Source organism: Sorex fumeus, unplaced genomic scaffold, assembly GCF_029834395.1.
Source record: "Sorex fumeus unplaced genomic scaffold, SorFum_2.1 ptg000063l, whole genome shotgun sequence".
In the NCBI taxonomy this organism is placed as follows: domain Eukaryota; kingdom Metazoa; phylum Chordata; class Mammalia; order Eulipotyphla; family Soricidae; genus Sorex; species Sorex fumeus.
In genome coordinates, this window is record NW_026606120.1 from 16,727,591 (window position 1) to 16,752,748 (window position 25,158).

Sequence of the window (25,158 nt, forward strand, 5' to 3'; positions counted from 1 at the left end):
ACATCAGACCAGACACCATAAGGTACATTGAAGACAAAGTTGGCAAAACCCTCCATGACATTGAGGCTAATGGTACTTTCAAAGATGCCACGCCACTGGCCGAGCAAGTAAAAACAGAGATAGATAAATGGGACTATCTTAAACTAAGAAGCTTCTGCACCTCCAAAGAAACAGTGACCAAAATACAAAGACAGTCTACAGAATGGGAAAGGATATTCACCGAATACACATCTGACAAGGCGTTGATAACAAGGATATAAAAAATACTGGTTAAACTCCACAAGAAGAAAACATCCAACCCCATCAAAAAATGGGGCAATGAAATGAACAGAAACTTTCTCAAAGAAGAAATCCGAATGGCAAAAAAGCACATGAGAAAATGCTCTACATCATTAATCATCAGGGAGATGCAGATCAAAACCACAATGAGATACCATCTCACACCTCAGAGACTGGCCCACATTCAAAAGAACAAAAGCAACCGATGCTGGCGCGGATGTGGCGAGAAAGGGACACTCCTTCACTGTTGGTGGGAATGTCGACTAGTTCAGCCCTTTTGGAAAACAGTATGGACATTTCTCAAAAAATTAGAAATTGAGCTCCCATTTGACCCAGCGATACCACTCCTGGGAATATACCCCAGAGAGGCAAAAATGTGTAGTCGAAGTGACATCTGCACTTGTTTGTTCATTGCAGCACTCTTTACAATAGCCAGAAACTGGAAGAAACCTGAGTGCCCAAGAACAGATGACTGGTTAAAGAAACTCTGGTACATCTACACAATGGAGTACTACGTAGCTCTTAGAAAAGATGAAGTCATGAAATTTACATACAAGTGGTACAATATGGAAAGTATCATGCTAAGCGAAATGAGTCAGAAAGAGAGGGATAGACATAGAAAAATTGCATTCATCTGGGGGATATAAAGCAACAAAATATGAGATCAATACCTAAGAATAGCTGAGATCAACATCAGGAGGATTACTCCATAACTTAGAGGCCAGCCGGATATTCTAGGGGAAAGGGCAGTTCAGATAGAGAAGGGAACACCAAATGAAAGGTGTTTGGAGGATCCTCCCAGGAGGGGAAATGCATGTTGAAAGTAGACTATGGACTGAACATGATTGCCACTCAATGCCTCTTTTGCAGACCACAACACCCAAAAGGAGAGAGAGAACAAAGGGGAATGCCCTGCCACAGAGGCAAAGTGGGAGGGGGGGTGGGGGGAAATGGGCACTGGTGGAGGGATGGGTATTTGATCATTGTATGACCGAAACTCAGGCACAAAGATTTGTAAATCTACAACTGTACCTCATGGTGCTTCACTAATAAAAAAAAATAAATTAAAAAAAAAAGAGTTTGAGGCACAAAAAAACTGGCAAAAATGACTTGGATACTATAAATTGAGTGGAAATTTTGTGTACGGATATATCAAATATTATAGTCATTTAAATTGCTGCATGACCACCTTGGAAATGAGGGAAGAGCCTAAATAAATTTATCTACATTAAAAAATAATAAAATTCAATTAAAAGGGTGGGGATGAACTGTCAGCTGAAGAAAAATGAATCATCTCCTTTTCCATAAGCATGTACAAACTTTCAACACAAGTAAAAAAGCATCATCCATTTTAGGTCAATAATCTCTAAACTATAATTCCCTTTTTCACAACCATACAATTTAAAAGGTGTACACATCTAAAAATGTACTTTTTATTTATGAGAATGTTTAGTTCCATATAATTGTTCCACATGTGATGTACTCTGTCAGTGATCAGGTAAAGAGAAATTTAGTGAGTTGTAAACATGAAGTAAATATGGCATTGGGGGTCTGTGGAAGATCTGTATGGTAGAAACCAGAATATCACAGCCTTGCAAAAGGGCCTCTACCTTTTAATCTTATTTCAGCTCAGGGGTTTTAAAAAAGATCTTCTTAAAACTTTAAAATACATATGATTTTCCATAGATAGCTATCACTAGAATCTGACTTCCAATGAGCATTTGACAATGTGATAAGAGAGTTGTGAAATTAAAGTTGTGCTATCAAGTTAACAGAACCTCAGAATTAATACACTGTGAGATGACAGAACCATTGGGAGATGTGATCATTTAGGTCTTTCTGTGAGAACTGGCACAGGAGACATCACGGGTGTGGAACCCCAGACCTAAGTCTAATCTTGGCTTGACAATATCCTAGAGGTCACAACGTCAAGATATTTAGTGTTTGAAGTTCATGGCTAAACTGTGTCTGTGAATACTTATTGTGAAATCAGCATTCATTTCTGACATTTCTGGATTCCAATCATATGCTGTGATCAATAAACCAACATTTTTGCCTTGAAAAAAAAAAAAAGAATGACCCCTGGCGGTGCTCAGGGGACCATATGGGATGCTTGGAATTGAACCCGGGTCAGCCTCTTGCAAGGCAAACGCCCTATCCGTTGTGCTATCGCTCCAACCCTAAGGCTCAACCTTTAACAACATGTTATTGATCTCTTTTTAGAAGGACTTAATGGCTCCTCAGTGAAGAACAACAATCTTCACAGTCTTTCCTCTAAGGAAACTTTTTTTGTGCATTATCAGCGGTTTTTCATAACAAACAATACAAAACATATTATTTCAGTTCTGCTTTGGGGCAGGGGTTGGGGTTCGGGATGGAAACCTCCAAAACATGGTGGTGGAAAGTTGTAATGGTGGTGGGATTGGTTTGAATATTAAATGTAATCAAATATTGTGAACTACTTTATAAAATAAAAAAATATTTAGAGAGAATATGTCGGGTATTTGATAGAGGGCACCAGATTTGAGATTATGTGATGTCTTTTCATTACTAGATTTTCATTATTGAGTTTGGGAGAAATATCACAGAAGTGACTTTCTAAGACCAAGAGATACAAGACACGAGCATATAATAGGCTTAGCTCCATAACTAATCTCAAAGAGGCACCAAACTGCTGAATAATCCTAGTTCTACAGTTCCTGGAGCACATATGCAAATGTGACACCTCCAAATCTCACAGTGCTAACAGCCCAGTAGGAGCACAGCAAAAATGGGAAGGTTGCTGAGAAGCCCACAAAGGTCAATGAGCAAAGACAATAAAACAGAAGACTCAACTGACATATCCCTGCTTAGTAAATCCTCAGAGTATGACTTAGCAATACCATTGTGGGATATAACAATTTTCACAAAATTTCTGTTATTGGGATATTTTTTGATACTTTGCCATTTTGTTCTAACAAGCAATATAAAGTCAATTATTTTGTGCCTTCTAAGGGGGCAGCCTTGGGATGAGTGGGAAACTGAGAACATAGGTTGTGGGAAGGTCATACTTGTGGTGGGATTGGGGTTGGACCATTAAATTCCTGAAACAACTGTATTATGAAAAACTTTATGAATTGCAGTGTTTAAATAAAGCTTAAGATGCTAAAAATACTTCAAATAAATGAGATACCTGAGAGAATTCCAGTTCCAATTCAACCTGAAGCCAACTGTTCATAGAGAGCTTCACAGATTTCACATACTTGCTTCACAGACACTTCTTAGGACACTGTTAACCATGAATCTATGAAGAATAGATCAAGCATCTTATAGAATCAAAAAGATATGAGAAAAAACAAGAAATAAAGTAGGGATTAAAGTACACTAAGTGTGGACTGGAGCAATAGCACAGCGGGTAGGGCATTTGCCTTGCACTCGGCCAACCTGGGTTCGATTCCCAGCTTCCCATATGGTCCCCTCTGCAACTCCAGGGGTAATTCCTGAGAGCAGAGCCAGGAGCAGCCCCTGTGCATTCCTAGGTGTGACCTAAAAAGCAAAAAAAAAAAAAAGTACACTAAGCCACTACATCTACTTTACTAACTGTAATATAACTTTAGTCTGATAAATAGAAACAAATAGTTTTAAGCAAAATGAGGAGATATATATATCCCAAAAGAAAGATTGAGATAAAACATCAAAAATTGAACAGAAATGATCAATATTCATAAAATTTATTCATAAAATATCAATAAAAATTTCAAATGCCCAGATAGTATCTGTCAAAAAAGGACAAAAATGAATATAGGAAGAACATCAATGCAGATACAAAAATAATAAAGTGTCAATCATAGATCAATGCTGATGAAGAATAACTAAACAACAGAGGGTTTAACAGCAGACAAAAAGAATGGATAGGTAAAAGGAATGAATAGGTGATTTCTAAAGAAAGTGTCAAAGGAAACCACCGAAATAAGGCACCAAAGGTAGTTAAAAATATATTGGGTGGTGATATGTGGTAACTTAACACTATTGTAAACATATGACTTTAACTGCTCTAATTTAAATTTATGTTTCCACATATATATGCATCAATATAAATATATGTAGTTTGTATGATATTTGGGAACACATAAGGGCCCCACATTTACACAGTAGGGACCTCCGGGGCAAACAAAAATAACTATGAAAGTACTTGGTGGAAAAAAGGATGGAAAGGTTTCCCTGAACAGGAGAAGGAAACAGACACTTTACCCTTAAGACACACACACACACAAAATGAGGGTAAATGAGGGAAAAGATGTTTTATTCAAACAAGCAAATCCCACAAATAGCTAACATTAAATTATATGAAACAATTTTAAAACGCTAAAATTAGAACAAGGAAATCATTATACATAAAGGGGATAGTAATTACATAAATAGAAATATTTGGAATTTTTGTCTTTTTGGGTCACACCCTGCTATGCTCAGGGGTTATTCCTGGCTCTGCACTCAGGAATTACTCCTGGTGGTGCTCAGGGGACCATATGGGATGCTGGGAATCGAACATGGATCAGCCATATGCAAGGCCAACGCCCGACCCGCTGTGCTATTGCTACAGCCCCTATTTGGAAATTTTTATTTTTGCAATTGTATATTTTTATATGTTAATCATCAAAGCACTTATAGAGGAAAACTAAACATATTAATAGTTAAGAGCTTCAACAATGATCAGAGAATCATAAAATAGATTTAAAACATTGTAGCACTGTGCTCCCGTTGTTCTTTGGTTTGATCGTGCAGGCCCAGTAACGTCTCCATGGTGAGACTTGTTACTCTGTTTGGCACATTGAATACATCACAGGTAGCTTTCCAGGCTTTGCCGTGAGGGCGAGATACTCTCAGTAGCTTGCCAGGCTCTCTGAGAGGGGTAGAGGAATCGAACCTGGCTCGGCTGGGCCAGCTGCACGCAGGCAAATACCCTACCACTGTGCTATTGCTCCAGCCCGATTTAAAACACTAAAGCACAAAAATACACGTGTAAACTGATATAGTACACATACATGCACACACATACATGGATATATATATATATGGCATTCTATGCATCACAATCTTCTCAAGTGCATTTGAAATACTTCCCAAGACTGACCACATATCAGACCACAAAGGATTCTTAGAAATTTCAAGAAGATCAAAATTACGTCAAGTATCTCATCTTAACACAGTGGCAAAAAGTATACATAAGCAAGAAAATAAAAATTGGAAGTTCACATACACATGTAAATGAAACCACTCTTCAGAACAGATAATGGAACAAAAAGGTGAAGTAGAAGTTAGGAAAATATATAGAGACAAATGAAAATGGAAACAGAACACTGAGATGCTGTACAGTGAGAAAGTTTATATGGGGCAGGAAAGATAGTACAGTGGGTAAGGTGCTTGTTTGTTTTACTTGCAAAAACCTGGATTTGAATTCCTGGCACCACATATAGTCCTCCGATCTTTCAAGAGAAATCCCTGCGCACAGAGCTAGTAGTTAGTCCTCAGTACTGCTGGACTAACTAATGTATGAAGTCTCCATCATATATATGTTCATTGTATGATGATGAACTGTCACTGTCACTGTCCTCCCGTAGTTCGATTTGCTCAAGCAGGCCCAGTAACGTCTCCATTTTGAGACTTGTTGCTACAAATATTTACAATTACAAACATTTTTGCCCCCCCCCCCGCCAAAAAAAGTGTGTAAACTCAAAAAAGGGGCACAGCACAGCGGCAGTGGCTCTATATCTCCCCGCCACCCACGTTCGGTAGTCTCACACAGCTTCCCCCACCCTGGGGAGGTCGATGCCGATGGGCAGGCAAGGGAAGGAAACGAGGGCCAGGCTGGTTGGTCTTAGTCACAGTTTATTCCAATCCTCTCTCCATGCACACCAGTCTCTCTCCTCTGCCTCTGCCCCCAGTCTCTCTTCTCCGCCTCTGCCCCTGCTTCTTCCTTCCCCATGCCACTTCATTCTCCTTCTCCGTCCCCCTTCATCCTCCTTTTCTGGAGTCTGGATTCTGATGCTGATCTCCTTTCTGCTCCTTCTGATCCCCCAGCCCACTCTTACAGTCTAGTTAAATCCCAAAGCATGAGGGGTTGGGGTAACAATTACACATAGGTGCGGTCACAATCAATAGGGGTAGAATTCTTTCCCTCAGGGAAAGCTGCTCCTAGGACAGATCCTCTATCAGCAGGACGACCAACCCTAGAGTGTATGGATACAGTAAGAAATATCTTAAACTTACACAATTGCTCTCTTAGGGCCATCTCAATCTCAGACTACAATGCTCAGGCCCATTAGTCTTTCCCATCCCTAGCAGGTTCCTAGGCTCGTCATTACTTTTGGATCATTGACAGCATTTGTCTATGATCAAACTCTTAACTTATAGTTAAGAATCGTGGCACTTTGGCCTGGCCCATTTCGATGCCAGGGTAGCTTACCTCTTGCCCTGGGGTCATTGAGTTCCTCGTCGGGACCCTGCTTTTGGGGTGTGAGGAACTAAGGGCAACTGAGGCTTAAGTCGAGAAAGCAGATGCCCGGGAGTGAATAATATTCAAAGCCAACTAAATCCTAAGTTACAAAGCATAATGTTTACAGTCTTCCTGTATCCATACAAAAAGGGCAATATTTCACGCATACATATAAAATCATAGATTTCTGAGGAATCTAACCTTACAAGTTAACAGAGTCTGATTAGGGAGAAAACTGATTAACTGGTTGGGGAGGAGAGCATAGGGAAAATTTACAGATAAACACAATGGAATGGAAATGCCTCAGGAGCACTGGGATGGGAGCACTGTGATGGGTGTAACCAGATAAACCTAAGCTCCTTGTGGAGAAAGGGAGAAAGGACAAGGCAATGTCATCCTACAAAAAGAAGTTCACATTGGAGTATGTCATACTGAGTGAAGTCAGACAGAAGGAAGGGACAGATACAGAGTGATCTCTCTCATATGTAGGCCTGAAAGATACACAGCAAGGTAGCAACAAAAGGCCGAAGGCAACACAATGGGAGAACTGATCCAGACATTGAGTTGGTGGGATGGAGGGGGAGGGAGGTGATGATGTTAAAATGTTAAAGGTGGTGTTAAAATTATGCGCATCCAAAACCTCGTTAACACTATTGTAAAGAACTTTAATAAATTAAAATCACTTGATCACTTGACAGCCCGTTACTCATCGATTTGCTCAAGCAGGCTCTAATAATGTCTCCATTTGTCCCTGTCACGTATAGGCCAATGGCGTCTGCTTGCTCCAGGAAAATGAAGAGCCTCCAACTGATCATTTAGGGTCTTGATGAAGAAGTCTGACTATCTCATAGGTGGCAGCCATGCGATCATTTGACATTCCATGGAATCCAATTGGTAATGGCTCTAGTCCAGCGGTCATCTCCAAATCACATTATGTGTCCAGCCCATCTGATTTTCGATGCCTTGGCAAACGAGACAGCATCCCTGATTCTTGATCGCTGATGGAGGCTGGAACTCTGGATTCTTTCTCTCATTTGAGTGAAGCGTGATACTCCAAGCATAGCTCTTTTGATTCCTCTTTGGGAGACGTGAATAGTGTTCTCATCCTGTTTTTGTAGGGCCCCGGTCTCTGAGGCATATGTTAATGCAGGAAGAACGGTGGAATCGAAGAGATGTGCCAGAGCTGGAGGTTCTTCATTCTCTTAGCTATTTCTTCAACGCTCTTGAAGGTGTTCCTAGCCACTCTCGTCCTCCTGCGCAACTCAGATGCCTGGTCATTCGTCTTGTTGACTTCTTGACCTAGGTACACATAACTGCTGTATTCGGAGATGTTAGTTCCCTTGAGGGTGAATGGAATGTCAGTAATGAGTCCATTTCTCATAAATATTGTCTTCGTGAGATTCAGCTGCTGTCCAACCTTTCCACACTCAGGGTCAAAGTCAGCCAGCATTTGTGCCACTTGGCTAATGCTTGGTGTTATTAGAACAATGTCATCAGCGAAGCAGAGGTGGTGTAGTTGCCGAATGTCTATCCTTACTCCCATTCCCTCCCATTTCAGTTCCTCGCATGAAGTTCTCAAGGGTGGCACTGAAGAGTTTCGGTGAAATGGTATCACCCTGCAGAACCCCTCTCTTGATGTCGATGATCACTTCCTTGTAGAATGGTGAGAAACTGGTAGTAAATCCATAATACAGCTCATGGAGGATCGAACGCCCTGTTTGGCTAGGGATTCGATGATCGTTTCAGTCTCAACCCCCACTACCTCCACTACCCAGCTACCGTCATGCTCCAGGCCACTTTCTGGACCTCACATCATAAGACACTTAATACCCATCTTCCAAGATTACTGCACCATATTTGATGGGGTTCAAACATGGTTTGAACAATGGGAACACCTGCAAGGGTGATTAGAGGCCGCCCTAAAAGCCTCTATCCCTCTCACAGACCTCGGCAAGCTACCCAGAGTATCCTGCCCGCATGGCAGAGCCTGGCAAGCTATCCATGGCATATTTGATATGCCAAAAACATAAATACAATGGTTCTCATTCCCCTGACCCTGAAAGAGCCCCCAATACGGCAGCGTTAAATCAATTAAAATAACATTTTTAAAAAAGAAAATACAAAAATAAAGGTCCACATTAGCAAGCAACAAAATTTTCAAATAAAAGGGAAAAGACTGACCAACCCAAACATTGGTTCTGGAAAGATAAACCAAATTAACTAGGGGTAAAAGAGACACTGTCTTTCCACTACCCTCCCGTTGTTTGTCGATTTGCTCGAGCGGGCCCAGTAACATCTCCATTTTGAGACTTGTTCGTACTGTGTTTGGCATATTGAGTACGTCACAGGGAGCTTGCCAGGCTTTGCTGTGCAAGCAAGATACTCTCAGGAGGTTGCTGGGCTCTCTGAGAGGGGTGGAGGAATCAAACCCAAATCAGCCGGGCTGGCTGCACGCAAGCCAAACACCCTACCACTGTGCTATCGTTCCATGGGGAAAAGAGAAATGACCTTAAATGACAAACTTTTTTTCCCCTTCTTTTTCATGTAGGAGTACTACTATTTACCCAGCCACTGATCAGCTGACTGAATTGGGCATGAACTCCACCTTACTTTTTCTTTTTTTATTATTTACATTGTTATCCATTGAATCACTGTGAGAGCAGTCACAAAGCTTTTGGGTTTAAGACTCGGTCACAAAATGAAACACCCATACCCTCACCAGTGCCCATTCTCCACCACCAAATACCCCAGTATACCCCCATACCACACCCTCCCCTTACCTGTGGGGCAGATGATTTCCACATTAACTCTCTCTCTACTTTGGTCACATTCAACATTTTGACACCAGACCCACCATTATTATTTGGGATTTTACCCCAACACTCAGATCTGCTGAAATGACAAATTTTAAGTGAAAACAGGAGACATTTAAATCAGTAACGGAAATGCAAAGGAAAATCAGGCTACTGAGAACAACTCTACACCAACAGATATTGAAAAATAGATTATGGGTGAAAAAAGGTTTTTAAAAGATCCATTACTTCTAAGTTTAATCAGTCAGTCATGAAAAATCTCCCAGCAAAGTAAAGCCCAATAAAAGGTAGCTTCGATGATGAATTTTACCAAATATTTGGTGAGACCTGAAGCTTTACTCCTGTTGCTCAAACGCCCAGCTCTCAGTTCCACCAGCTTCTACCAAAAAAAAATCATCTTGGAGTGAAGATCTCAAGATTAGACCAGCATCTACAAAACACACTGAAGAAAACATACAGAACTATTTTGGATAGGGACTTCAGAAGTGTTATTAGTGATTCCACTGGACAAAGAAATCAAGAGCAGAAATATACAAATGGGACCACACCAAACTAAAAAGCTTTTGTATGGCAAAAAAAAGAGAAAAAGGCTAAAATTAAAAGATATCTTATTGAGAGGGAAAAAAACATTTGTAACCTATGCTTTTGATGAAGAAATTGATATCCAAAATATATAAGACTAAAAAACCAATAACTCCATAAAAATAAAGATTGGTCTATAGTTACTGATGGCAACATGTATGTCCTTAGGGGTGATGCTACATGGAACACAGGATGAAAACCATATCGCATGAATACTGTATTTACATGGAAACTACATGGAACTACATGGAACTACATGGAACACAGGATGAAAACCATATCGCATGAATACTACGCCTGTACGTCATTTGCAAACACACCCACACTGAACTTTACTTCCCCCAGTACACAGGCACCGTAAACTCCTAAAGAGGCTCAGAAGGAATATGAAGGATGCTGACGCTTCACCCTCACCCTTTTCTGTGTCCTGAAGGGGAAGCAGTAAAAGCTTCCGTGACTGGCTACTCCCAGGAGAGGATCAAACTGCAGTCTTCTCTGTGCCCATACAGCATCTTCCTCCTCGCTGAGGTTTCTCAAGACTCTTTCCAATTGCTCTTTGCTCGCCCTTTTGATAGCAGACATATCCTCCCCTGACAAAGTCCTGGTGGGGTAAAGGAACCAGAAGTAGCATTGTCCCGGTACCAGAACTGCCCAACACTATGGGTTCTTCTTGTTTGATGGGTTCGATGTGCTCACCTCTAATCCAGCAGATTGCTTCCCCAAATAAACAACACAAAATCCTTGTCTCTACCCACTAGCCTTTCTAGTGCTCTCTTTGAAACTAAGGTGCTTGAACTGTCAGAGGTCTGGGATTGCAGCATCTCACTCATGTGCTTGTGTGAAGCAAGGACTGAAGCACCACTGCTCTCTGAAAAACAAGTATCTGTGTCAAACAGTATCCTGGAAAAAGAGCAAACACTTTACAAACTAAAAAAATACACCAAAAGTGTAGTTCCATTGTCAATTTAATTTGCTCAACTAAATCTGACCTTTTTGGATCACACCCAGTGATGCTCAGGGGTTACTCCTGGCTCTGCATTCAGGAATCACTCCTGGCAGTGCTTGAGGGACTGTGTGGGATGCCAGGGATTGAACCTGAGACAGCAGCACTCGAGGCAACACCCTACCTGCTGTCCAATCACTCCGGTCCCCAGATTTAATATTTTTATGTTTGCTTAACTCTTACATCTCCTGCCAACTTAGGTACCAACTGCACCATAATTGGGCATTCAGGTAATGATGATTTCATTACTCCTCGTCAACAAAACTGTTTCATTTACTGAAAAGTGCTGAAACACAGATCTTGGTTTCTAATTCTTTTAGGAAAAGAAAAGTGAAGCTCTGAGGAGATGTGTTAGCACTAGTACATTTTCCCCATATACTGCTGTGACCTGAGACACTTCTTGCTCTAGGAATAAGGATTTCAAATTAGAAACAACTTTTGGCTGGCTTTTGCATCACTCCAAACTGGCTCACAAGGCAGCAGAGGTTTGTTTTGGTTTGGTTTTCAGCCACACTGGCTATGCTCAGTAATTCCTTCGCACTCAGGAATTACTCTGGCGGTACTCAGATCGGTGTCTGCAAAGGCAGCCTCGGTGCTGCAGGAATGACTGTGATGGAACCCAGGTTGGCCACGTGCAAGGCAATCACCCTACCCCGCTGCACTATCGCTCTGGCCCCAAGCAGTAGTTAGATTGGTCCCAGGAGTCCTTTACCTCCCTGGCGCTCAGCATCCAGATCCGGAAACGACCTGGCGCAGGTGTGCGGCAGTGCCCACAGCCTGGGGGAGACGCGCCCCTGCAGAGAGCTGGACAGGACCACACACCACTCTGTTGATCCCGACACAGGCATGGGTGCGAATATCCCAAAGGTGTAATGATTCCCTTTTGGGGCATCATTACAAAAGGTGTAATGATTCCCTTTTGGGGCATCATTACAAAAGGTGTAATGATTCCCTTTTGGGGCATCATTACAAAAGGTGTAATGATTCCCTTTTGGGGCATCATTACACCCATAGCCTGTAGGACGTTGGCGGCTGCAGACCCCGCGAGAGATGCAGGTGCGCGTGCGTGTCCGTTACCTCTAACTGCTTAGAACTGACCCAGGACAGCCCCGACGCGCGCGCACCTACTGGCCACGGTGGGTGGTAACGTCCGCCAGTCACGCGCAAGCGTCTCCATAATTATTGGTGGCTTTTCAGGACACAGCAAGGAAGCAAGCATAAAGCCTTGATTGATGCCCGAGGACAAAGTTCAATCTCAAAATCCATCTCATGAGGAATCCTTGGCTGAAAATCAAGTCTAGGTTCTTCGTGACCGAAGTGGAAGTCCCAAGAAATGTCTCGACTTTCCTGTGTTTCCTGTGTCCAACATCGTTTGGGGAAGGATGTTCCTGATGTTGATAGAATTCTTATGACTTGGATATCCCTACTGAACCAATGTAGAGTGCACAGAGCAGCTGCTGGGAAACGTCCAGAGATCGGTGTCTGCAAAGGCAGCCTCGGTGCTGCAGAGAATGGAATGATCTGACGGCTATGGACAGAGCAGGTCATTCCCTCGATAACGACCAAACAGTGCAATGAATGTTGGATTTAAATGCATAATCCCAAAACCTTTCAGACTGAGAGTTTGGGAAGATCTTATAAATCGTTCCAAAATTAGACTGAAAACTCTCTTTCTTATAAACACTGGAGAAAAGAGTGCAGAGGAAATCTGAATTCAGGGTTCCCAACCATGGAAAAAATTATGTAGAAGGTAACTTTGTTGAGGATCTGAATATTGAAGTCAGTTGCACATCCATTCTTCTCCACTTCCTAATTCAGACCTCCCTATTCCATCAGCCACTGAATTGCCAGGCAGTGTAAGGATTCAGTTAGGAATGGCAGAAGTTTGTGCTGTGGGGATGGAGTCTCCTAAGAGGAGAGAGAAGCCGTTTAAACAATATAAAGAAATCACTGCACATGCCAGCGGGTAGAACATACATGTACTTTTAACCAGAGAGGAAAACAATTATGAGTTCATAAAAATGGGATCCTTTTTGGGTTTCAGCACATAGTGCATGTCTAGAAATATGTTAACAACAGAATACCACTTTTGTGTGGGAGAGAGCATTGTACTAATCAGAGAAAGTTGAAGGGAACACCCAGCACTGCATTAAACACACATCATTGAGCCTTTGGCAAAACTTAGCTTTGAACAATGAAAGATATTCCTCAATTCAACATTATATTTAGGAGGCAGATCATTCATAAAATGGATAGCAAATGCAAAGAAGTAAGTTTGAGTCTGGTCATTGTCTCAACTTGAGGCTTCATGGCTATTCCAGGAAGGGTAAGAGCTTCCAGTAGAAAGAAACTTTGAAAATGTTAGTCAAACATGCTAGACAAATCTGCATTACTTTCAGTCCTAGGGACTGGACCCTAATGAATGATCAGGAAACAAACAAACAATAAAGCAAAACCCACTGCATTTGCTGGGGAAAACTCCTCTCAAATTGTGACCTCCATGGGTTCACAAATCACTAATGACTGAATTTTTCAAAGAAAGAGTAGCCTCTGTTGAAGGAGGTCAACAGGGAGAGAGGAAGGAGAGAGATTTGAGGGGCACACAACTAGACTGGTGGATAAAGTATTGAGATCCAGCAAAGACCAAGCCAACCTGTGTGCTGAGAATGGGGAAACTTTGTCTAAGTTGCTAGAAGAGGCCATGTGAGCAGCGCTGCCACTGACCAGTTTGAAGGAAAGATCTGGTCCTGGCCCACCAATCAGAGCCCTTCATGGAATGTTTCCCCAGCCAGGCCCTCCTGGCCCTCCCCTCCCCCACTGCAGAATGTCTTGGCCCAACATTCTGAGGTTTGAATCCAAACCTCTCCCTCACCCACTCGGATCCTGAGCATCTGCGTGAGCAGTTCACTGTCTGATACAGGTCCTGCCTTTTGCCATTGTGAAGGCTGATAAGCTGTAGTGGCCTCTGGCCTCGTCTACGGGGATGGCGTCAGAAGGAGGTAAGCCTGTGAGGGTGTCTGTGTATGTGAGAAAGTCTCTGCCACCTTGAAAGCCTTTGGGTTCAGAGTTATCCTGACTGGGGACACCAAGTTTTGAAGGGGTAAAAGAGGAGAAAGGACTGGGCTTCATAGATAGCTCACCTGCACAACAATGGGAGCCCAGGAGGACCTGAGGGGACTGGGAGGGCATCCGTGGAGGTGTGTCAAATGACAGGGGGAAGGTCATGGGTATGGACAGAGGGAGGTAGCAGGCATATTGTTGCTTTGTGTGTGAGTCTCCCTGCTTGTGGATGGGGGAACAAGGCCATTTGTCGTGTGTATGGAGGGTCTGTTTGGTGGTGGCACAGGGAACACCGAGGCATGCTGAGTCCTTGTCCCCTCCTGTGCTCTAGAATAAGTTTAGAAGGATTTGGACGTGGGCTGAGCTCAACCTGATGTGGGCAACTCAGCAGAGATGGTCCAGCCTGAACCTTGTTGAGTGAGGTTGTCTGTGTGCACTTCTGCCATGATGGGTCCACGCGAGAGCTGGGCTACAAGTGGCTAACTGCCACAGTCAGAGCCTGACCCCCCTGCAGATGGGAACTCTCTCCTGGCTGAGCCCAGTAGCTGCCCTGGGTCAGCAGACTAGGAGACAGGTGACTTCAGCGTAGTTATGACTCAGACTCTTGAGTTGTTCTGGATTGTTCTTTTGGTGAAGTTTGTTCTTCCATGGTCTGGCATTTCATGGGGACCAGTCTGTATTTCAGCTCTGAGGTGAAGAATGATTGGTAATCACATCCCCCCTCATACCCTAGAGGGGGGTAGAGATGAATGTGTGTGTGTGAGAGAGACAGAGAGAGAGAGAGAGAGAGAGAGAGAGAGAGAGAAAGAGAGAGAGAGGGAGGAAGGGAGGGAGAGAATGTGTGGGGGTGTGTGAGGGGGTGTCTCTATGTCTGTGGGTGTGATTTGTTGGGTTTTCCTGAGTAAAGCCTGTGAAGGTCTGTTCCTTGAGGGGAGGTGGAATGTGCTGAGGCAAAATGATAGCATCCTCAGAGCAGTTGGAGCCTCAGGGCCTCTGTCTTGAGCGTGATGCACACAGGCTCTAGGGCGTCTCTAGGACCAGTCTCTGCCTGAATTCCTCGTGTGCAAGTATGGTTGCAGACAATTTTCTCTCTCCTGGCACCTGGTTTATGCCTGATGTTTAGGATCCTGTCACTGGGATAAAGTCTTAGATTATTTAGAAGATGTCACCAATTTTCAATCTACCATGACCACCAGCTCCAGAACTCTGGAAACCTCCCAGAGTCTGACTGGCGAAATCTCTGACCTTTTCCATCCTTGCCATCGTCCCTGATGGAACTGGCGTAACTCATGGAGCCCAGGACCACTTTCCAGGCCACTCTCGTGGGAAGAGAATGTTGGAGGTAGAAACTGTGACTAAGTGTTCGAGAGACAGGGTGGCAACACCCGCCAGTGTGGAGGGTTGACTGTGGGTTTACTGTGCACAGGCTAGGCAGTGGGTATTGTGCTCCTGTCTGGGTCCTGGGCACTTCTTGGGAAGAACACATTTTCAGAGGTGTTTGCCTTCTTAGTGAAGCAGGAGGCCCTGATGAGCCTACAGCCTGAGTAGACAGTCTGTCCTTTAGACTCTGTTGTCATGGGACCCTGTAGGTGCTGAGCACCTGTGGTGCGGCTGGTCCAGTCTCTGTGACTGACCCTGCAGGGTCTCTTGCCGACAGACCAGTGTGTCCAGGTACATGTTGGGAAGCTCCAAAGAGGCTGGAGGGCAGGGTGTGAGAGGTCAGGGTGGTCAGCACAGAGGCCATCCCAGGACACAAGGACCCTGGCCTTAGGATCTCCACAAAGCATAACCCAGTTGGAGGGGAAGGATGGCCTGTGTCAGCAACTCAGAGCTGAGACAGGGCATGCTGCCTCATTCCCATCAAAGGGCCTGATCTAGAGATGGTTGAGCCAATGAGGCACCGCTGCTCCCTGTACCATCCCCCTCTCATTCCCCCTCCCTCCTCTCCTCGGTGTCTTCAGGGTCTTGCCCTTTCTCAATCCAGGGCCCCCCCAGCCACCACCCTGGGAGCCGATCCAGATGCCCCCTCTGGTGACCTCGACCAGCGTTCCCGGCAACCCTCTGGTGCTGTCACCTTTTCCCATGATGCCCGTGGTGGCAGGAGCTGCCGGTCCTGGCCCCCACAACCCTGGACCTTGCAAGGTCATCATCCAGGTCAGCCCTGAAGCAGGGCTTGTGGAGTCATCCCAGAACCAGCCTGTCATCCTGACACAGGCTCCACTCAACTGGGGGGCCGCAGAAGCTCCTACTGCGGTGGCCGGGCATCCTGCACCACTCTACTTGGTGTCCTCTGGGCCGGAGACAATTATGCCCACCCCAGCTACTACTGGCACCCAGGCTGGGACAGAAGACCATCGTCCACAGGCTCCACTGCCAGTGGCCCAGGTGGCCCCCATCATCCTCCCATCCAGCAGTGGGACACTGACCCAGTGGGTTTGTGGGGACAGTGGTCCGGCGGCCACCCGGAGCCAGTCACCGCCTAAAAGCTCCAGAAACCCCAACAGCGTCTACGAGAACTTCCGGCGCTGGCAGCGCTTCAAGGCCCTGGCCCGGAGGTACCTTCCTCAGACTCCGGACACTGAAGCCCTTTCCTGCTTCTTCATGTGAGTCCCTCGGGGGTCCTAGAGCTAATGGGAGTTTCCCAGGAGGGGACTGGGGTGACACCCAGGGTAGGGTCCATGGGAGAGCTGGAGGAAGGATGAGGACCCTGTCCCCAGGGATAGCACATACAGGAATCACCCTCAGTGCATCATGGCCTGTAGGACCGGTGGCCACACTGCCCAGCACCTCAGCACAGCCCCACTCACTGGCTGTACTCAGGAATGCCATCCTGGGGTTCTGGCTCAAAGGCCCGTAGTGACCAGCCATGCCCTAAGCCTCACCTCAGTCCCCTCATCAGGGTTGGTCCCGACCTGTGGTCTGAAGGACAGACATTCCGTTCCCAAGACCAGACACAGCACAGATGTGACAGAATTCAGACAGGCCATGACTGCTCGGCCTAGGCGTCTCATGACGTATCCCCAGAGCTAAGAGTGGATGCCAGCAGGGCCACTGGACTGGGGTATAGGAGGCAGAGTCCACTCTGGGAGGGGAGATCAGGCCGATATCGGGGGTCAAGGCATGGGTGTGGGGCGGCAGGGGCTCCCGGCAGACGCAGAGCCTGACCGAGCCTGTTCTTGCAGCCCGGTGCTGCGCACCCTGGCCCGCCTGAAGCCCACCATGAGCCTGGAGGAAGGCCTGCACCGGGCCCTGCAGGAATGGCAGGGCAAGAGCAACTATGACCGCATGATCTACTACGACATGGCGGCCAAGTGAGTCAGGCCTGAGCAGAGAGTGGGGGTCAGGGTGGCTGCAGGCCCGAGCTTCAGGGGCTGGTCCCAGATGGCCGAGGGGAAGGGAGGGCTTGGCAGCCCCGGGAGACCCTTCCACTGCGGAAACTTGTTCCTCCCGGAGCCGGGACACTTTTCCCAAGCCCACTCTGGGGCTCCTGACCACAGTCTGAGGGTCACAGTCCCTGACCTCCTGTGACCCTCCAGGGCCAATGTGGGGGATCGCTGGGGGTGCTGGGGTCCGTGTCCACCCAATTCTCTACCCTCCTGGGGACTGGGCCATGAGCATCCCCTGTCCCTTACTCATCCTGCTCAGTCCGGTTCAACCCGACTCATGAGGGCCTGTGTTCCCCACACCAGGTTCATGGAGTTCGAGGCCGAGGAGGAGATGGAGGTGCAGAAACTGCAGTGGACGAACGGGGTGCAGGGCCTGCCACTCCCCGCCCCACCCAGGCCTGGGGCTCAGGGGGCTCCAGGCCCACCGCCAGACCAGCAGACAGGTACGGACCCTGCTCCCAGCTAAGGGCCACAGGACCTGGGAAGGCCCTCGTGGGTCTTGACCTGACAGGGAGCCTGCACTCTCCCGATGACCCCCAGACCTGTGGTCAGCGGCTTCCTGTCCACTGGTTTCTCCCTCTCCTAGCACACCCCACGCTGCCTGAGGCGTCAGATTCACCTTTGAAGTGGGGTCGGAGACCCTGGGGACACAGTTGGTCAATCCTCCCGTTGAGGGCCACCTCATCCCTCACACAGTCACTGGATTCTAGGGCCCTGATCCAGCCTACAGGGACCCGTCCCCGACTCTGTGCTCAGTGCTGTGTGTCTGAGGGCATGGACGCGGGGTCCCCTCACATCCCTCTCTTCTTCCTTCCTCCTCAGCCTGTGTCCCCAAGAAGGCCAGACCCCAGGCCCGGGCAGCCCGCCCCAAGACACACAAACCTCAGCAGCCCCCCAAGACCAAGGCCCCTGAGGAGATCCCTCCTGAGGCCGTGCAGGAGTACATGGACATCATGGACGAGCTGCTAGAGGCCCCCGACTCAGTCTGCAGGGCGCCCCTCGGCCAACGGGCAGTGGACAGGGAGGAGCAGCAAGAGGAGGCTGGGACCTGCCCTGACCCGGGGCTCCTGAGCTATGTGTACGAGCTGTGCTCCCAGGAGGCCTTCGTCACCAAGGTGGGCCTGGGGTCTGGCCTTCTTGGGGACACAGGCTGAGGAGGAAGGAAGAAGAGAGGGATGTGAGGGGACCCCGCGTCCATGCTGCTGTGGGGTCGGGAGGGGGCAGGGCTGCTTCTGTCCAGGGCTTGGCAGTGATGTGCGGTCTCTGCTTTGAGCTCTGTGTGTAAATGCACACCTGTGTTTAGATATTTCTGCTTGTGTTTGTGCGCATGTGTGCACGTGTGTCTCTCTGTGTACAAGCATTGGCTCTTTCTGTGCATTTTTGGGTTTGGTCAATGTGTGAACATCTCTGTGTCTACCTCTGTGTGTACTGTGTGGGCTCTGTGCAGACACGTGCAGATACATGTACATGTACCTAGAGGTGGAAGAGTGTGTGTCTTTGTGTCAGGTGTTTGCATGAATCCATGTGTGTTTACATGTGCTTCTCTGTGAGAGTAGGTGAATAGTCGGTGTGCCTTTGTGGGTGAGGGTGTGTTTGCATCTGTGTGTGTGTGTGTGTGTGTGTGTGTGTGTGTGTGTGTGAGTTCTCCCGGTGTGGGTCTGTGTTTGACTTTGTGCAGCTGTTCAAGCCCCTGCACTGTGCTGGGGACAGGTGTGTTTGCTTCCTCATTCCCTCCTGTTCCCTACGAGGACCCTCACCCCTGCTTCCCTCTCCCAGGCTGAGGCGATCCTTCATCCCAGCTTCCTGGAGTACCTGGTCTCCCCAGAGTCCCAGCTAGATTTCCCGGCCCTGGCTGAGGAGCTGGAGGAGGAGGAAGGACTCACCCCCGCACAGGTGAGGCAGATGGGTCTCTGAGGTCCATGTGGGGCCCAGGGGAGTAATGCGAGGGATTCCTGTAAGTTAGTGGGCAGCAAATCAGGACAAACAGGAGGCATATTTCACATGATTCCTGGGAAAGAGACCCTGCAGGGGACACAGTGGACAGGGCCCAGGGCACTCAGAGCAGCAGGTGGGTCGTGAGTCAGGAGGGGCGCCCTAGCGCCCTGGGTCTTGGTCACTTGGTGGCCTCCCTGCCCATGTCATGACCAGGCGCCTCCCTCTGAGTCCTCAGGTGAGAGGAGGACGTGAATATGGGGTGAGGACCCTTAGTGGGACAGAGATCTGGTTTTTCTGTTTCGGGAGGAACCAGGGTCACTCTCTGTCCCACCCTGCACCCCCACATGCCCACAATGTTCCTTCTCTCCCCAGCTTGTGGAAAAGCGTCTGCAGACCCCGCAGGACAAGGAGGTCATGAAGGCTCGTCCCCAACACCAGGTGTCCCTAAAGGACTCGAGTCCAGCTGAGAATGCAGCAGGCTACTGCACCCCAACACCTACCTGGGGCCACAGGCCAGGGGCCAGCGCTGAATCTGAGACTGACTCTGGACACGCCTCACGGCCTGGGCGGGCCGAGGCCACTGGGATGGCACCTGGAGCCTCTGTCCTCTCTCGGGGGAGCCTGGAGTCTCCACCACTGCAGGCAGGACCGGCCCCCTGTCCCAGCCTCACTGCACCCACTCTGGACAGCAGGGCTCCCCGCATGCTGGGCGAGGCCCTTCCTGGCCAGGGGTCGCCTGGGCCAGCAGAGGGCTCTAGTAAGGAGGAAGAGGACCTGACCAGCCTGTCCTTCCTCCTAACCTCTCACTACAGCCTGCTGCCCTGGGGCTTACCCAGGAGCCCTGGCCCTGACACAGGCCCCGACACTGGCCCCCACCTGCCTGGAGGTCAGGGGACTCCCGAGCTCCCATCCACTCGCACAAGGGCCTTCAAGTCTAAGGCCCCTACCAGGAAGAATCCTCTGTGTGGGGGCCCAAGGCGGCGCACTGCTAAGAAGACCCCCTGTCCTAGGGGGCACCCCACAGTGTCTACTGGCTCAGCCTTGACTGTGGAGCTGGAGGGCCCCTCCCTGCCCCCCAAGAGAAAGTGCCAGCCTGCCATGGCCCAGAGGAGGGGGAAGGGGCACAAGAGACAGTAGGATATCGGGGGGCTCCTCCTGACCACCTCCCAGGGTCTGGCTGCACCCAGAAGCCTTGTGCTCCCCATGATCTTCAGCTAAGCCTGCTCTGGAATGGCAGGGGTTGTACCTAGAATGGGGGTTTGACTGGAGCAGCCTCTTTGTGTCATTGTGTAAATAGTGAATAAAGTTCAGTTCATTGGAAACATCTCAGTGTCTGTCCTCTCACTTGTGCTCCTTGGGAGGCCTGAGAGCACAAAGGGTGAGGGGAATCACAGGGGAGGGGGGAACCCTGAGAGTACTGTGCTCCCTGGAGAGTGGAGGAGTCCTTCCCATCTGGAGGAAGATGTGCTCAGTCACCTGCAGGCCCACACCATCCTGAGGGCATAGACAAGGCTCTCATCTTGCTGCATTAGCCTGGACCAAATAAAAAATTAAAGCTCATTGGGTATTTGCATATCATATTCTTCACTCACATAAAATGTACAATGCTTTGATTTCATATCATTGAATTTAAATGTTTTTGTAACCAGACATATTTGAACATTTGCCATCACTCTTTAAAAAATAAGAGGGAGGGATAGTATAGCAGATATGTCGCCTGCCTTGCCCATAGCCAATCCATGCACTCGATTCCCAGCACCCCATATAGCCCCCACACTGTGATAAATGAGTCTGTTCAGAGATCCAGGAGTAAGATGTGAGTATACCAGGTGTACCCCCAAAACCAAATAATCATATAATAATAATAAAGGGGGCCGATTTAATGTACTGATTTAATTGTTAAGTGTTTTACCATTTAAATATGGTCCTGGTACCTGTAGAGAAAGTGTTTGAGAACCATTCTTCATTTTCAGTGACAAGATATTTGAAACTCAGGACCTTAGAGATTCTCAGGGAATTAGACTACTAGTTTTTAAAAACTAGTTACAACTCTAATTATTGAGAAACAGTAGGAAAACAACTCTTCAGTGTTAAACATTTTAATTCTCTGCACTTATCACTATTAACGGGCTGGAGCAATAGCACAGTGGGTAAGGCGTTTACCTTGTAGGCGGCCAACATGGCTGACCTGGGTTCGATTCCTCCGCCCCTCTCGGAGAACCCAGCAAGCTACCAAGAGAATCTCGCCCACTGGGCAAAGCCTAGTAAGCTCCCCATGACGTATTCAATATGCCGAAAACAGTAACAACAAGTCTCACAATTTGTTGTGAGACATTACTGGTGCCCGCTTGAGGGAATCGATGAACAACGGGAGGACAGTGCGACTATTAATGAGGGCTGGAGCAATAGCACAGCGGGTAGGGTGTTTGCCTTGCATACAGCTGACCCAAGTTCGATTCCTCCGCCCCTAGTAGAGCCCGGCAAGCTACCGAGAGTATTTCGCCCACATGGCAGAGCCTGGCAAGCTCCCCGTGGCATATTCGATATGCCAAACACAGTAACAACAAGTCTCACATTTGTTGTGAGACATTACTGGTGCCTGCTCAAACAAATCGATGAACAACGGGAGGACAGTGCTACGGTGCTATTACTAATGAAAAGTTAAGCATAAAATGTGTTTCTTAAAATATTTAGTGAATTTGAATTCACGTAAAATTACATTGCAGAGAGGGAAGGGACGAACTAGAAATGACAAAAAGGCAGTGGCAGAGGTGTTTGGACACGTTAGTGGGGATGAAAGTGAATAACATGTACCCCCCAAACAGAATTATTAAAACAATTTGGGGGCAGTTGGGTCACACCCAGAAGTGCTCAGGCTCCTCATGGCTCTGTACTGAGGAGTCACTCTTTGTTTCTGTTTGTTTATTTGTTTTCTGTTTGAAGGAGAGGAAGCTTTTTGGGTCTCACACGGCCATGCACAGGGGTTACTCCTGGCTCTGCACTCAGGAATCACTCCTGGTGGTGCTCAGGTGACCATACGAAATTCTGGGAATCGAACCCGGGTTGGCAAACGCCCTACCCGCTGTGCTATTGCTCCAGCCCCGCTGAGGAGTCACTCTTGACTGCTCCAGTGAACATACGCTGTCCCGGGGACCAAACTTGTGAGCTTACCCTGCACTGCTGCTAAACCCTGGCAGACGTCTGGGGCTTCCTGGGGCCTTATTGCCTCAGAAGGTGCCCGTCTGCTGGCCCATACAGGACTGCCCCTCTGCGGGTGCTGCGCCTGGGCAGAGGCCGGGGCACCTCGGCTGTGCTCCCCTGGAAGGCTATGTTGGCTGCTGGGACTGCAGGAGGACAGGACACCCCCCTGAAAGTGGTGCTGGGCTGGGCGTGTGTCTGGCAGCACATGGCCTTTGCGCCCCTCAGTACGCATGTGCAGCCATTGGGCTGGTTTCAGGGTCTCTCTTGGGGTTGGTGGGGGGGTCTTCCCAAGGAACGCTCAGGAGGTCTGGGGGCACCATGAGGGATTCTCTATATTTTTAAAACATTCGGTACCATGATTTCTAATGCTACTGCGATAGGGTTTCATGGACAGAGTGTCTCTCCACCACACCAGCACCAGAGTGCCCACCGCCCTCTGCTACAGTGATGGAGGTCCATGAACACAGTGTCCTACACACCAGCACCAGAGCACCCACTGCCCACTACCCACTGCTACAGTGATAGGGGACCATGGACACAGTGTCCTACACACCAATACAAGAGCGCCTGTCTATCTGTCTGTCTGTCTGTCTCCCCCCCACCCCCTCTCACTTCCCTTTTAGGCAGTGTGGTTTGCAATACTGTTACTGAAAGGGTATCAGCACTGCCCACTGCTACAGTGGTAGGGGTCCATGGACACAGTGTCCCTTTACCACACCAGCACCAGAGTGCCCACTGCCCTCCCCAGCCATGGCTCCAGTCCCCTCTCCCCCAGACCATCTTCCCCTGCCACCCAGGAAACTCCACTCTCTAAATTCTTCCTTAGTTTTTATTGTCTCTGGCATTTATTATTTCCTTATTACAACTCTTTATATGCCACATCTGAGGGATAGATCTATGCACACCTATGTAAACTTCATCACTGGCATTTCTTGGCCAATTCAATGGCAATTCAGTGCCAGGGTGTCTCCAGGGCTGCACCCAATGATGCATACTGAACATGCCCCCAAACAGCTCTAAGAGCTCCCAGACCCATGGAGGTCAGTTCTTTCAAAGGGGTGATTAACAGGAAAGAGATCACTGATAAATACCCAAACCCAACAGGACTGGTGTCCTGATGAGAAGAGACATGGACTCACACAGAGGCACCCACACATGAAGTGGAGAGGCTTCGGGTGCGATCAGCCCTGCTGCCTCTGCATCTCAGACCTCCAGGTTCCAGAGATGTTTTCATCATTTGCGTTATGGGCCTGTCCTATTGTTTCTGAGGGATGATAGAGATTGATCATCATCTGGGAAGATATGCTCACCTTCGACACAGAGGAGAGTCTACCAACGTGGACACAGACAACTCTTTTAGCAGGTGCCAGTGGCCTCAGTGGCCTGCCCTCCTGCCAGTCAGCCTTCCTGCCAGACTTCTTTCCTTGACCAGGGGTTGAGATGACCAGTCCACAGGAAGGGACATGCACCAATTTCAGAGCAAGGTGAGCCTTTATTTGGTTTTGCTTTGCTTTTCCAGGCTTGGGTTTGGGATCATAACTGATGGACAGAACCACAGAGATGGTGGCAAGTGTGAGGCTCCAGTAAGAATGCTGAGGACTGGGGCAAAGAGCAGGGACAGAATGTTCTTCGGTCACTGCAGGTCCTGCCACAGGGCCTTAAGCACTAAAAGCAACAGGAGCCAGTGCTGTAGAGGTCTGAGGGTTAATATCGATGAGCTGGAAACTGGCTAGGATTCATATAGAAATGGGACCTCAGGAGGAGCAGACAAGGAAACAGGAAGAGGCACAAGTCTCTGGATCTGGACGATCCACTTGATGAAATGGGCAACACTGGTGAAGACACTGAGGGATATGGGACGCTGGCAGTCCAGGCCCCAACTGGCCAACCCCAGAAGAACCCAACTCTTGGAGAAGTCAAAGACCCGAAGGCCTCCAGAATCACCCTAAAAAAAGAGAGGGCAATCAGTGTGGACAATTGAGGTGGGGCTCTGAATTCTAATTATAAGGGCAGGTTATTGGACACGGCTGTTCGGGTGTTTTCAGTGGTCCCTTGGGATGATCCTGATGCCAGTGTCCTGATATAGTTCTAAAGTCAGGGGTCGGAACTACAATCCTGCACTAGGAAGCTCCAAATTGATCCTTGGGACAGTCACAGTTGGAAATCTATCAATCATGCAGTTAAACTTGGCCACTGGCCGAGGACCTTGTACTAACTCAGCATCAGAAGTGATGGTTAATGAATAAGGGCCGAGAGACTGAGCCTGTGAGAGGCACTGGGTGTCTGAAGCCACTATAGACCCTAGGCTTTTCAGAAAGCTGATTACAGCAGTATGCACCACCTAGAATCCTTCCTCTCAGTCACTTCAGCCTATGGGTTTCTTAAAAAATGTTCAGACTCTTTGGAAAATGCTCCTACCTAGGTGTG

At 47.8% G+C, this 25,158-nt stretch overlaps 1 protein-coding gene across 1 annotated transcript; it reads left to right on the plus strand.

The window, feature by feature from the left end:
* The first annotated feature begins 16,228 nt into the window (after positions 1-16,228).
* LOC130036166 (NUT family member 2G-like) lies at positions 16,229-24,159 on the plus strand. The gene is made up of 7 exons (XM_056128148.1): positions 16,229-16,812; positions 17,392-17,520; positions 17,899-18,038; positions 18,418-18,710; positions 19,372-19,488; positions 19,903-20,004; positions 24,010-24,159. The coding sequence occupies exons 1-7, from the start codon at positions 16,229-16,231 to the stop codon at positions 24,157-24,159; spliced, it is 1,515 nt and encodes a 504-aa protein (XP_055984123.1).
* Positions 24,160-25,158: the final 999 nt, after the last annotated feature.